This window comes from Thalassophryne amazonica, chromosome 1, assembly GCF_902500255.1.
Source record: "Thalassophryne amazonica chromosome 1, fThaAma1.1, whole genome shotgun sequence".
In the NCBI taxonomy this organism is placed as follows: Eukaryota; Metazoa; Chordata; class Actinopteri; order Batrachoidiformes; family Batrachoididae; genus Thalassophryne; species Thalassophryne amazonica.
The window spans coordinates 110,122,242-110,136,055 of record NC_047103.1 but is presented as its reverse complement, the minus strand read 5'-3'; the positions used below and the strand labels follow the sequence as shown (position 1 = coordinate 110,136,055).

The 13,814-nt window shown below is 41.0% G+C and overlaps 1 protein-coding gene across 2 annotated transcripts in view; it reads left to right on the top strand.

Annotated features, from left to right (window-relative positions):
- Positions 1-13,814, top strand: part of cars2 (cysteinyl-tRNA synthetase 2, mitochondrial) — a 294,966-nt gene that overhangs the window by 146,538 nt on the left and 134,614 nt on the right. For both annotated transcript variants that reach the window (XM_034173360.1, XM_034173352.1), the window contains exon 8: positions 294-427. In XM_034173360.1, coding sequence (XP_034029251.1) covers positions 294-427 — 134 coding nt within the window. The remainder of the gene's footprint in view (positions 1-293; positions 428-13,814) is intronic.

Below are 13,814 nucleotides of genomic sequence, written 5' to 3'. Positions count from 1 at the left end.
TGAAAAACTGACAGGGGATCAAATACTTATTTTCCCCACTGTAGCTAAAAAGCTGACCATAGGACAGTCAAATGTTGTAGGTATTGTTATAATTGTTCATATTTTTAGTATTATTGTTATTCTTGTGTATATGATTGAAAATCAATTTTTTTTCTTTCGTGTTAACAGCCAAAGAAGTACCGGTTAGCCATTTTTATTAGCTCTAGCATTTGTTACAAATTTATTCATGGCTTGTTTCTCTTACATTGTGTGTTCTTCAGTCTCATTCATAGTTTTGTCTGTGCTGCTTCCAGTTCAGTGTTTGGGAGTGATCTGGATATCCATTCTGGAGGCATTGATCTGGCCTTTCCTCACCATGAGAATGAGATCGCTCAGAGTGAAGCCTATCACCAGTGTGAACAGTGGGGAAATTATTTCCTCCATTCTGGTAAATCTTGAAAAACATTTCTTTTGCTCATGTTTGCTTTGTTAATTTGTTTGTTTGTTATAGCTTTTTGGGGGGGATGACATGTCTTGGGGTTACAGGTTTATTGGAGAAGTCTTACTTGCACCTGTTGACAAGGTATCTGAGCTGACACAAAGCTCTTTTTATATATTGAAATGCCTTTTTATGATATTCAAGACCCGTGTCTTTTCATAATGTTTGAAAAATTGCTGTCACATGTTCTCCTTAACTTGAGCTCACAATCACATGAACTCTCCTATGGTTGAAGCATGACAAACATAAGTCCATATCTGTGAACTGCTCATTTGTCATTTGTGGGCACTTTCATCATGTTCATGTGGTTCATGGTTAGTCATATTCCTACATATTCCTTTGAACATTTTAGTTTTCTGGCACTGATAGAACTTCATCTGTCGGTTGGCCAATTGGCTGTTGTCTTTCTACACTTGCTGTCAGAGTCATCGCTGCCACCATATGCATCACATGTTGTGTGTGGTGCACTGCATCCATGACACCATGGAAACCTTGTATCCTGGATGGTAACTACCCAGGCAGACAACTGTTGTGATTTGTAGCCAAGACACAGTCGAAAGAACCCCAGGATGTAGGAAGCCAGGACACAGGAATGTGTTGAAAAAGAACACGGTGCTTTACAGTAATTTCTGGACTATAAGCCGCTTCTTTTGTCACAAGCTTTGAACACTGTGGCTTTTCCAGTGCTGTGGCTAATTTATGAATTTTTACAGGCTTTTTCAGAAGTCCAAATACATCAGTTTATGCTGTCAATTGATTTCCTGACAGCTGCGCTCCTCATGCGGTGTAAATTCACACACAGTGTAAATATAAAAACTTCTCCCGTTCATTTCAGTGAAGAAAAGTCCCTCTCCGGCACTTTGTGCCATCAGATCAGTTAGCGGAGTGGAGCCTTCTCCCCCACCCTTCCAAACTGGTTCTCTGTCTTGGCACAACAAGTCGAAAAAGTCACAGCGCCTCATTAATGTCTCATTTACTACATCCTCCATCCGATCCTGGCTGCACACGATGAAAGTTAGAAAAAGAAAAAGTTAAAATTACCCAGTTCTCTGTGTGGAGCAGAGACACCTTGCTCACGCCCTGGATGACGTGTGCGTCAATATTTACGTGCAATACTTCAGGAAAAATAAAACATTTATGGTACGTATTTAATTAAAAGTTAAAAAAATCTTTCTGTCTAACATCTTTCTGTGTAAATATCTCATGTTACAACGTGGAGACCCACGCCTTATAGATGAGTGCAGCTTATTTATGTACAATTTCTTTTTCTTTTTAAAATTGGTGGGTGCGGCTAATATTCAGGTGCGCTCTATAGTCCGGAAATTACGGTAATTATTCAGGTGAACATATGAATCCAAACAAACCAGGTGCAGAGACATGAATACAAAAAGTGTACAATAAACTCAAAACAGGAGATGCGCAGGAGCTGACAAACGATGGATGGCTGAAAACAAAGTTTAGGAATCATCAAACATGGCGTACTTATAAAACGAGAACTCAGAACAACTTAATCAAATGATCGGCAAACTAACAGACAACAAGTGTGGCTAAAATGTAAAAAGAACTAATGAGTGACAGGTGCAATAATTAGAGCTGACAGGATCCGGGACATGTGATAATTAACCAAAGAAACTGAAGGAACACAAGGTGACTAAATAGTCATCAACAGGTATGAAAATAAAACTGGATCCAAAACCTGAGACAACAAGACCTTAAGAACACAAAATGCAGAAACAACTGTCGACACATGAACAGAGATAAACAACTCAACTAATAATCAAATAACACTGTACAAAAACACAATGCTAAGTCAGAGAATACATGCAAAAAAATAAACATGTAACTCAAAATTTAATAAAGTGAAAACAGGTGACAAACATGATAACCCTAAGAAATGCATAAAGACACTGATGACAACAAATCACAAGGCCCGGAAGAACAGTGAACAGGTGAAACATAAGGACACGACAGAAGCTAGACTCAGTAACTTCATGACCGGAAAATGCAGGACACACATACAGCGGACTGATCCCATGGACACGGGGAGGCAAAAACAGTGGAGCACCAACATACCCATGACGACTCAGACACGGATCAGGGCCACACACACCAGACTCAGAGGTGAAGCAGAGGAACACTTAATGCACATACACACGAGAGTCAGACCCAAACCAAGAGCATACACACATGCATAATATGCACAGAGATGCATACAAACACAGACAGCACACACCCACAACAGGACCCCTCCCCTAATGGCTCAGCCTGACATCCCAGAACAACAATACCCCCCCCCCAAACCGCAGGACATCATCACAAAATCAATGGGCACAGGATGACAACAGGGACGCCAAACAACGAGGGAAAAAAAAAACTGACCCAAAGGTAAAACACACAGGGTAGGAGGCGGGGACCAGAAATGCGGCCCTGCCAAAAACAAGGGCTAACCGCCCAAGAGACACTGTTTCAAAGACAGATTACGATAGAATGGCTGCAACGTCCAACAGCCGCTGAAAGCAGAGGCTGGCCATGTGACCAGCTGAAGCTGATAGCAAGGTAGGGGTTCCAACCACAAACCCGGCTGAAGTCCACGGCAGGGTTGGGATGTCAGCCACATGGCTGGCAGGTGGTTCACTGTGGCTCTAGAGATGCGGCCATTCAGCTGGCTGGAGTTCACCACCGAAACAGTTGATCGGCCATTCTTCTGGCTGGAGTTCACCACTGAAGCTGATGATCAGCCATTTGGCCAACAGGAGTCCTTGGCGGAGTCAGGATATCGGCCATACGGGCGGCAGGAGAACTTGGTGGGGTCATGGGCGTGGTCGCACGGCCCCCTGGAGTTCACCACTGAGACAGCAGAGCTAACTCTTCTGCTCCTCCAGTATACCGCTGTATCCACACACGGATCTGCAAGACAAAACACATAGATAGGGATGGGTATTGATAAGATTTTATCTATCAATACCCTTATCGATTCCGCTTATCGATCCGATTCCTTATCGATTCCCTTATCGATACCTCTTGTGAATTTTCTGTGTACTAAAAGTAGGCTTTACAAGTTTTCTATGTTAAGAACATTTTATTGATTCTTAAAGTAAATAAATGTGAAATTGGTCACTGGATCCTTAAACTCTGGACATAATAAACTCTACATGGTGGATCCTTGATCTCTGGACATAAATAGAAATAAAAAAAAAATCAGTAGTTTTTGTCAAAAGCATTTCCTTTCAGACATAATTGACATGAATGTCTTTCCATACCTCTGACCTGAGCTCCTGCAGCTGGCTGTGCTGCACGTCAGGATGCAATTCATGAAGAATGCAGGATGTCTCATTTTGGGAGGAAAAAACGTTTATTCGATTGTAGTTTATTGTCTATTCTATTCTATTGAAAGAGGTGTCATTTTATTTAAAGTGGCAATTCGTTTTGAAGTTATTAATCCCCACCAGACTCTAAGGTGACTCAGAAGAGAGCGGTGCAGCGTTTGGAGCTGTGCCAACGGAATGGACGATTCTTGTTTCTTGACTGCAACAAGAGTTCCAGTTAGTGACTTTAATCCATACAAAAGTGACTCACAATTAACATATTTTAATGACTTTGAGAGGGATTAAATGGTAAATGGACTGCATTTATATAGCGCTTTTCCATCTGCATCAGATGCTCATAGCACTTTACAATTATGCCTCACATTCACCCCAATGTCAGGGTGCTGCCATACAAGGCGCTTACTACACACCGGGAACAATAGGGGATTAAACACCTTGCCCAAGGGCCCTTAGTGATTTTCCAGTCAGGCAGGGATTTGAACCGCGGATCTTCTGGTCTCAAGCCCAACACCTTAACCACTAGACCATCACCTCCCTGCTTCTGAAGAGCAGTGAATCAAAGAGCCAACGAGCCAGTGGATCAAAGCATTGCTTCATTGTTTCACGCTTCAAAGTGGAGTTGCACTGTAGAAACAGTTGAAACAGTAGAGGAATGATCATTTTCCCGACAAACACCCTCAAAACAACAGCTGCTCTGAAGGACCGATAAGGGAATCATTAAGCAAAAAGACTATTTATCGGTGGATCGAATCATTTCTTAACGATAACTGAAAAGAACCGGTTCTCGATACTCAACCCTACACATTGATTATGTTGCCCCACGCCCATCCCGGAACCAAGAGATGACTCTACTGAAGAGCCAGGTATCTCCTCTTTGACTGGCCCCGAGACAAGCACCGGTGGGCTAACCACAGCGTCAGCAGCAGTCAGCTGGTGATCCCATCTGTTGGACTTTGAGCGACCTTTTCGTCTTCCTCCAGAACCCACCCAAGCCACAGATGGTATCAGATGAGGGGTTGGAGACCAGGGAGGATCGGTCGAAAAAGTACGCTGGGGTGATGCTAGGACCACCGGTGTGAGGGAAGCCAGCTGCTGGGATGCAGAGGTCCCTGAGTCTGGTACTGAGGTGGCTGAGCAGGGCTGAAATGCTAAAGGCGGAGGAAGGGCTGGTTTCTGGAGCTTACCAACTTGGTGAAGTGTAGAAATTAAGAGGGAAATAGTGACTGAACCTTGGTGTTTGTGTAATGGTTCCTGTAGTCTGGATGTGTGGGTGAATAGGGATGGGTTGTTGTCTATCGGTCGAGTTTGTAATGTGGACAGGATGTGTCGAGCAGAGGAGAGAAGCAGTTGCAAGATGTTTAGGTCTGACATGACAGATATGGAAGCCAGGTCCAGTATGCCGGTTAATGGCTCTGGGCTGTGTGAAGAGGTGGGGGTGTGTGCCAGCAGTTATCTGCAGTATAACTGAGTATCATCAGCATAGCGATGAAAGGTAATCCCTAGACGCTGCAGTATGTGACCAAGGGGTGTTATATAAACGGAGAAAAGCAGAGGGCCTAAAACGGACCCCTGTGGAACCCCAGATTTCATGTCACTAAGGTTAGAGGTAGTGTTGTTGTACAAAGGACAGTGAAAATGACTGGTTAGTGGGGCTGTTAATGTTATATAGTGAAAAAATAAAAGTTGTGAGAGACTTTGGGCCACATGTTGTTGTTCCACTTGGGGTTCCACATGTTGTTGTTCCACTTGGGGTTTTATAAGTGCAGACCAAATTTGAACTCAATCAGATAAGATTTAGAGGTCTCCTAGAGTGACACATTTTCATCTCCCTCCGCTGGCAAGGCATCGTCACCCTAAAGGGAGAAGACTCTGGTGCCATTATTTTCCAGAGGAGAACATTACTGGAATTGCTGGATTACTACATTGCTTGTTTTTGGGAAAACTCTTGCTTTGTGGGGGACCCTTAAACAATGTCCGATTACAATAAAATTTGCCACAGATTATTTTATTTTATTAGTGGAATAAGAACAACGTGACCCAAAAGATTTTGTAACATTTGACATTTTGAGTAGGTCTACTGGTCAGGTATGATGTCAACCATCCTATCAAGTAGAATACGGTGGTCCACCGTATCAAAGCACTGCAGTCTAACAGCACCAGAACTTGGGTTGAGCCAGATACTTGTTTCAGATGAGGATCAGGTATGGATAAAGCATTTTTGATGAGTGTGAGCATTATACGAGTAAAACTCAATATCTGTGCTCGTGCTGAAGGAAAATTCTCATTGGCTAGCTGACTGTCTTCATGCTTTGTGATTGGTCAGCCACACACAGCGCCGCCCCTCCCTACACAGACATGTCTCTCTGCAGCCTCTCGCACACACACAGACAGGGACTGATCTCTCAATGGGCTTGGCTTGACTACCTCACGTTGTTCTCTCAGTACTCCATAAGTTTTCTGCAGCTTGCCTCTTTTTCGGTTTGTATATTTAAAGTTACTTGGTGAACTTGTTTTATATCATATGCAGTGCTTTTGACAAGACAGAGCTGAAAACGGCTCGTGTCGCGTCAGTCACTGCCTCCACTCTGATCGTGTTTTTAATTAATTAATTTATTTTTTTAACCATTTGTTTGCTCTTTGTTTTGTTGGTGATGTAAAGTCAGTTGGAAGACTTTGCTCCTACTGAATGCGGTGCTTTTGAGAAGACTACAGTGAACAAGGCTGACATATTATTTCCCTGTTTATCACTAGATGTTTGCATGAATCACCAAGTTCACGCAGATCATTAAAAAATAAACAGTCTTACAGACCACTTATACACAGACACATAGACACACAGCTGAACACACAAAGTAAACTATATTAATATTTTTATTGAATATGGCTGCATGCAGTATCTGACACTTTCTCACTGCAGTTCATAAAACAACCTCCCGCTCACACAGTCACTCAGTCACACACACACACACATGCACACACAGACAGACAGTCATGCACATACAGACACACACGCACGCACGCACAGACACAGACACACCCACACCTTAATCAATATTGTTTAACTTTGTGTGGAAAAAATGCCAAGAACATTAGGTAGTAAAAATAAATAACTAATTGAAAAAAGTCACAGTTTGATCATAAATTAATAAAAAGAAAGTTGTGTTGAGTATGACAACTCTTGTTCATGCATACTTAATAGTTCATAATTTCCTACTACATTGAATGTCAATTCTGACGCTGTTCTGTTATTCATACATACACTTAAGAAAATTCATATTCTGAGTTTGGAAAAAAACTTGTTCTGTAAAATAGTTCCTTTACTATTGTGATCAAAAACATTGAATCTCAATTCTGAGGCTGTTCTGTAAATATTCATTCATACACTTAAGAATATTCATGTTCTGAGTTGGTGGGCACATCTAACCAAAAAATTAGCTTTGATAACAGATAATCAGCTAACTGAAAAGTTATCTTTTGTAAAGCTAAACTGATAAATCAACCAAAAATTTATCGGAAGCTACAGATAACCGATAACTTCCGGTATTCTCTCCGGTACACTTGCAACTACTAACAAGCTGATTTTGAGTTTTAACACCACAATCGCTTCTGGTAGCATCAAAGGCAACTTCTACCCAAACAATGAGTCAGCAGTTCTGTCTTTGAGCGCCCTGCCCACTGCTGGAAGCTCCTGTTTATTACATGGCTTCCAGCAGTGAAGCAGTTGAGAGGAGCAGTGAAGCTCAACTCTACTCAATAACAGTGTTGCCGTGAGGCGGAGGTCTTGGAAAATAAAGCAGTGCTGACTTATGGTTTGGTTTATAAATAAAATTAATACTGAGAGAATAACTCTGTTAATGTCAATTCTGTAATTTGTACAAAGTTAAAATAAGATAAGATAAACTTTATTGATCTCACAGAGGAGAAATTCACGTTACCTCAGCTCTTAAAAAACACACAAGATGGGTGCAAGTAGAGGAAAATGTTCATCAAACAGCGTTTGCAAGGATAAGCAATAATAATAATACTTGTAACAGTACTTGACATAAGAAAATTAGGTAGAAATAGAGATGGAATAAGTATGTATGTATGTGTGTATATATATATATATATATATATATATATATATATATATATGTGTGTACACACTCAACAAAAATATAAACGCAACACTTTTGGTTTTGCTCCCATTTTGTATGAGATGAACTCAAAGATCTAAAACGTTTTCCACATACACAATATCACCATTTCCCTCAAATATTGTTCACAAACCAGTCTAAATCTGTGATAGTGAGCACTTCTCCTTTGCTGAGATAATCCATCCCACCTCACAGGTGTGCCATATCAAGATGCTGATTAGACACCATGATTAGTGCACAGGTGTGCCTTAGACTGCCCACAATAAAAGGCCACTCTGAAAGGTGTTGTTTTGTTTTATTGGGGGGGGGATACCAGTCAGTATCTGGTGTGACCACCATTTTCCTCATGCAGTGCAACACATCTCCTTCGCATAGAGTTGATCAGGTTGTCAATTGTGGCCTGTGGAATGTTGGTCCACTCCTCTTCAATGGCTGTGCGAAGTTGCTGGATATTGGCAGGAACTGGTACACGCTGTCATATACGCCGGTCCAGAGCATCCCAAACATGCTCAATGGGTGACATGTCTGGTGAGTATGCTGGCCATGCAAGAACTGGGACATTTTCAGCTTCCAAGAATTGTGTACAGATCCTTGCAACATGGGGCCGTGCATTATCCTGCTGCAACATGAGGTGATGTTCTTGGATGTATGGCACAATGGGCCTCAGGATCTCATCACGGTATCTCTGTGCATTCAAAATGCCATCAATAAAATGCACCTGTGTTCTTCGTCCATAACAGATGCCTGCCCATACCATAACCCCACCGCCACCATGGGCCACTCGATCCACAACATTGACATCAGAAAACCGCTCACCCACACGACGCCACACACGCTGTCTGCCATCTGCCCTGAGCAGTGTGAACCGGGATTCATCCGTGAAGAGAACACCTCTCCAATGTTCCAAACGCCAGCGAATGTGAGCATTTGCCCACTCAAGTCGGTTACGACGACGAACTGAAGTCAGGTCGAGACCCCGATGAGGACGACGAGCATGCAGATGAGCTTCCCTGAGATGGTTTCTGACAGTTTGTGCAGAAATTCTTTAGTTATGCAAACCGATTGTTTCAGCAGCTGTCCGAGTGGCTGGTCTCAGACGATCTTGGAGGTGAACATGCTGGATGTGGAGGTGGTTACACGTGGTCTGCAGTTGTGAGGTTGGTTGGATGTACTGCCAAATTCTCTGAAACACCTTTGGAGACGGCTTATGGTAGAGAAATGAACATTCAATACACGAACAATAGCTCTGGTTGACATTCCTGCTGTCAGCATGCCAATTGCACGCTCCCTCAAATCTTGCGACATCTGTGGCATTGTGCTGTGTGATAAAACTGCATCTTTCAGAGTGGCCTTTTATTGTGGGCAGTCTAAGGCACACCTGTGCACTAATCATGGTGTCTAATCAGCATCTTGATATGGCACAACTGTGAGGTGGGATGGATTATCTCAGCAAAGGAGAAGTGCTCACTATCACAGATTTAGACTGGTTTGTGAACAATATTTGAGGGAAATGGTGATATTGTGTATGTGGAAAAAGTTTTAGATCTTTGAGTTCATCTCATACAAAATGGGAGCAAAACCAAAAGTGTTGCGTTTATATTTTTGTTGATTGTATATACACATATACATACACATACATTTACATACATATACGCATACACACATGCACACACATACCTGGGTGATTCTCATGAAGGTGGTACAACTCATAGCAAAAATCAGAAACCATTACACACATGATGTTTTTCCACCTTTATATTAAATATGATCTAATTTCACCTTTAAATTTGAATTTATAATCCACGTGCACATTTTTGAGGTGTTTTTAGACATTTTTAGAGACACTGGGAGGAAAAAAATTCATTACCGTAACACACATTTCATTAGCAATATGACACAGCAAAATTATATTTTTTTTGCTTTTTATTGATGGCAAACATATAAATATTCTTAAAGGTAGTATCACCTGCATTTTGTATTAACACATACAAACATTTTTATGTAAACAGTTATGTCATCACTGTAACATTTCATCAATTTTTCACATTAATTTACATATTGATTTTGTTTTAAAGGACTGCATTGAAAAAACAGTTCTAGTACAGCATGAACATTGTGACATATATTATTGATCATTTAAATATTAAAGATAATTTATTCATATAATTTCAATAAATCATGAAATGTCACACATTGCGGTAATGAACAAAGCATAACGGTGATGAATAATCAGGTTTCGGTAGTGAACACTTAAAAAGATTAAAGAGAACACTTACTCATAACAAAAATGAAAACTCCAATTTATGAATTCATGAACAATACAGTTCTTTCAAGACAACTTCAGACTTTTTTTTAATAAGTATAGATGTAAGTAACATATCCCAACTCCACAATGGATGGGTGACTTTCAAGACAAGAGAGGCTTCAGTGTGGAAGTGCTTTGATTACAAAACATCTGATGTACGACAAACTATGGTAATTGTTAGGGTGTGCAAGAAGACTGTAAGGGGTAATATAACAAACTTTTTACATGAAGTACAAACATCTGATTGAGTAGAGGACAGCCAAAAATCAGTGAGTATTTGATTAGTACTTAGCCCTGTCAAATCAAAATTCTATTTTTGTTTTTTCTGTACCTGGCCCAGATCTCTGGTACCACACTGAAGTACCTGGCACAGGATGTTGCAGGCACTGGTTCAGAAATTATTTCTATGATGTGTCTTCCTTATATCATCAAATCTTTTCGCTATTGAATTGTACAGAGGGGAAGTAGAAATCTGTCACGTGCACAGCTCATGGTATCAACTTTATACTGACTGCTGACAATCTGAAGAAAAAAGCAAAATAATGAACATCAACAGCACTAAGTGTAAGATGCTGTCCAGCATACTTTCATTAAGAATTATGAAGTGGTCATGCCCCTGACCTTTGGCATCACATCCCTGTATGAACCTGCATCTGAACTTACAAAAGAATATTTCCTGAATATTTAATGTTTTGACCTCCCTACTGTTTTCTGCTCTATGAGAGGTCTTGAGCATGCCTGTGTTATAGTGCCAGGATAGAGCTCTCCATCATAGTCGACAAGGACCCCTGTTCCATCCTTGATGGTCTCTTCAGACTCCCCTGTATCGTTATGAGTGAAGACAAACTCCTTGTGGGAGAAGTAGTCACAAGAGTGACTACAGAAGCAAATTTGACCCTCCTGGGCTCATGCAACAAGCTGTGGAGAAATAAGTTTTTAGTTTGATTGCAGAAACATGAAGATAGATTACCTTATCTTATGTTGTAATTTGCACTCAAATAAATAATACAAATAGAAAATGTCAAAAAAGAAAGACGCAAAAGGAGAGGGACAGGGGATGTATGAATGTTGATGCCACTTACATCAACTGATTCATCTGAGGGTGGGGTTTCATTCATAATTCTTTGGAGAGTTCTTTTCTTTTCATTACGTCTGTTTGAATTCCCTCTTCATTTTTGTCTTTCTGTAGCTGTCTGGATGGTAGCCCTGCTGCTGCCTTTAGCAATCGTCTTTCTTTTCGCTTTCGGTATCTGTTAAGATAAATTATCAGTATTGAATACTACAATGAAAGTGACAATTTGTGAAACAGGCTCTCTTTCAACCATCTATTTTACTGGAACAGGCCTACTATAGCAATGATTGTGTGTGTGTGTATATTCACATGTGCGCGCACACACATATATATATATATATATATATATATATATATATATATATATATATATATATGAGTGTTTATTTACATATTTACCCTGAAGTTGTTAACTGTGCCAACTTTGTTATATGAATTGCACTACCTAAGAGGCCCCGCCCACAAAATTTCAGATTCATAGGGCAGCCATTTTGTTTTTAAAGTTCACCATTTCTAAAACATCATAAATGTGAAGTTGTCTGTGTACTCATTCCATGAACTATATCTGCTGTGTGTTTGTCCAGCTTTGTGTATGTGTATATATACGAGGTCTATTAGAAAAGAAACCGACCTTTTTATTTTTTTCAAAAACTATATGGATTTGAATCACGTGTGATTGCGTCTGACAAGCTTGAACCCTTGTGCGTGAGTTTTTTCACGCCTGTCGGTTGCGTCATTTGCCTGTAGGCAGGCTTTGAGTGAGCACTGGTCCACCCCTCCCGTCGGAATTCCTTTGTCTGACTTCTTGCTGAGAGACTGGCGCTTTGTTTGATCAAAATTTTTTCAGAAACTGTAAGGCACATCCAAGTGGACACCATTCGAGAAATTCAGACGGTTTTCGGTGAAAATTTTAAAGGCTGATGAGAGATTAAGGAGTGTTACTATCGCTTTAAGGACAGCCCACGGCGCCGGACGGCGCGCCACGCCCCGAGCCACCGTCGTCAGCCTGTTTCGAGCTGAAAACTTCCAAAGCCTCTGTTGACCCAGGACGTCGTGAGAGAACAGAGAAGTTTCAGAAGAGGTCGGGATCAGCAATTTATCCGGACATTCCACTGTTAAAGGAGATTTTGTAATGAAAGACGTGCGGATGGATTTGCGCGTCGGCACCCAGCCGCTCATGGCGCGGCGCTACAGCAAAACACCTCCGTGTTGATAACCATTCATAAGATTCAGGCGGTTTTCGATGGCTTTCAGTCGAGTGAGTATCCGAGAAATTGTTTAACAGCTGGGCATGTTCAAACTTGTCCTGTAATGCTTCCAACGGAGGTGTTTTGCTGTGGCGCCGCGCGATGAGCGGCTGGGTGGCGACGCGCGAATCCGTCCGCACGTCCTATTTCTTGTTTGTGCGCGCCAACAAGAAATTACTTTTTCCTTTTTCTACAAATAACTTTTTCAACTTTTGTAAAGTTAAAAGCACAGGCGCATTTAACTTCCTTTGACGATTTTTCAAATTAAAACCCTTTTCTTCTTAAACTCCAAATTCTTCTTGTGAACATTTTTCTCACAAAGTCACCTATTTTTGTATTGAGTTTTTGATTTGACCCAGCTTTCACAGATGACGACGAAAGAGGAATTATAAATATTTTTGGATAGAGAATAAAGACACTCAAACCGTTATTTTGACGATCCCAGACTACAAGCGCTGCATAAATAAAAACATCCGGGTCAGCTGAGACATCAACAGCAATTTGAACCGCCGCCGCAAGTCACAGCATAACAACGGAAAGCGTCCCCGGTAGCCAATGAAACTGGGCGGGTTGACCTGCAGAACGTACGACTTAAAGAATGAGACTGAGTCATTAAATTGAGACTGAGTCATTAAATTGAGACTGAGTAATTAATGGATGTTTAAATTAAAGTGCCTATGCTTCAAATAGGTGGTGCCCTTCTTTGAGGTAAAATTATACACAAGTGATAATTTCAAATATCCTAAAACACATATTATATTCTTCCTGATCCTGCTACATATGTAAACCAACATGTTAATGTAAGGTGTGCCGTGTGTTGGTGTTTACAGATAAATGTGCTTTTGTAAAATATGCCATTTTTTTATTTGTAGAAAAAGGCATTTTCAAAGAAATGCCCAGTTGTAATTAGATAACTGTCTGATATAACCGGTGTCAAAATAAATAGAACACTGCCATGTGATGCCATGCCATGCCATGTGATGCCATGCCATCTACGGGTGCCCAGACATTCAGTACTTAAGCTGGGCTTACACTGTGCGAATTTTGGCCCTTTTTCAGCCGATTTTTCATTCGTGCAAGAATTTTTTGGATCACATTGAGTTTCAGCTTTAATCGCGAGTCCTGCATCGTGTAGTATACATGGAGTAACAACTTTAACCTCTCATGACCACCTCCCGATCGGCAATTGTATGATCGGATGAAAATCAAACCTGTTTCATATTCTGGTCGGCCGTCATGAGGGTATCCCA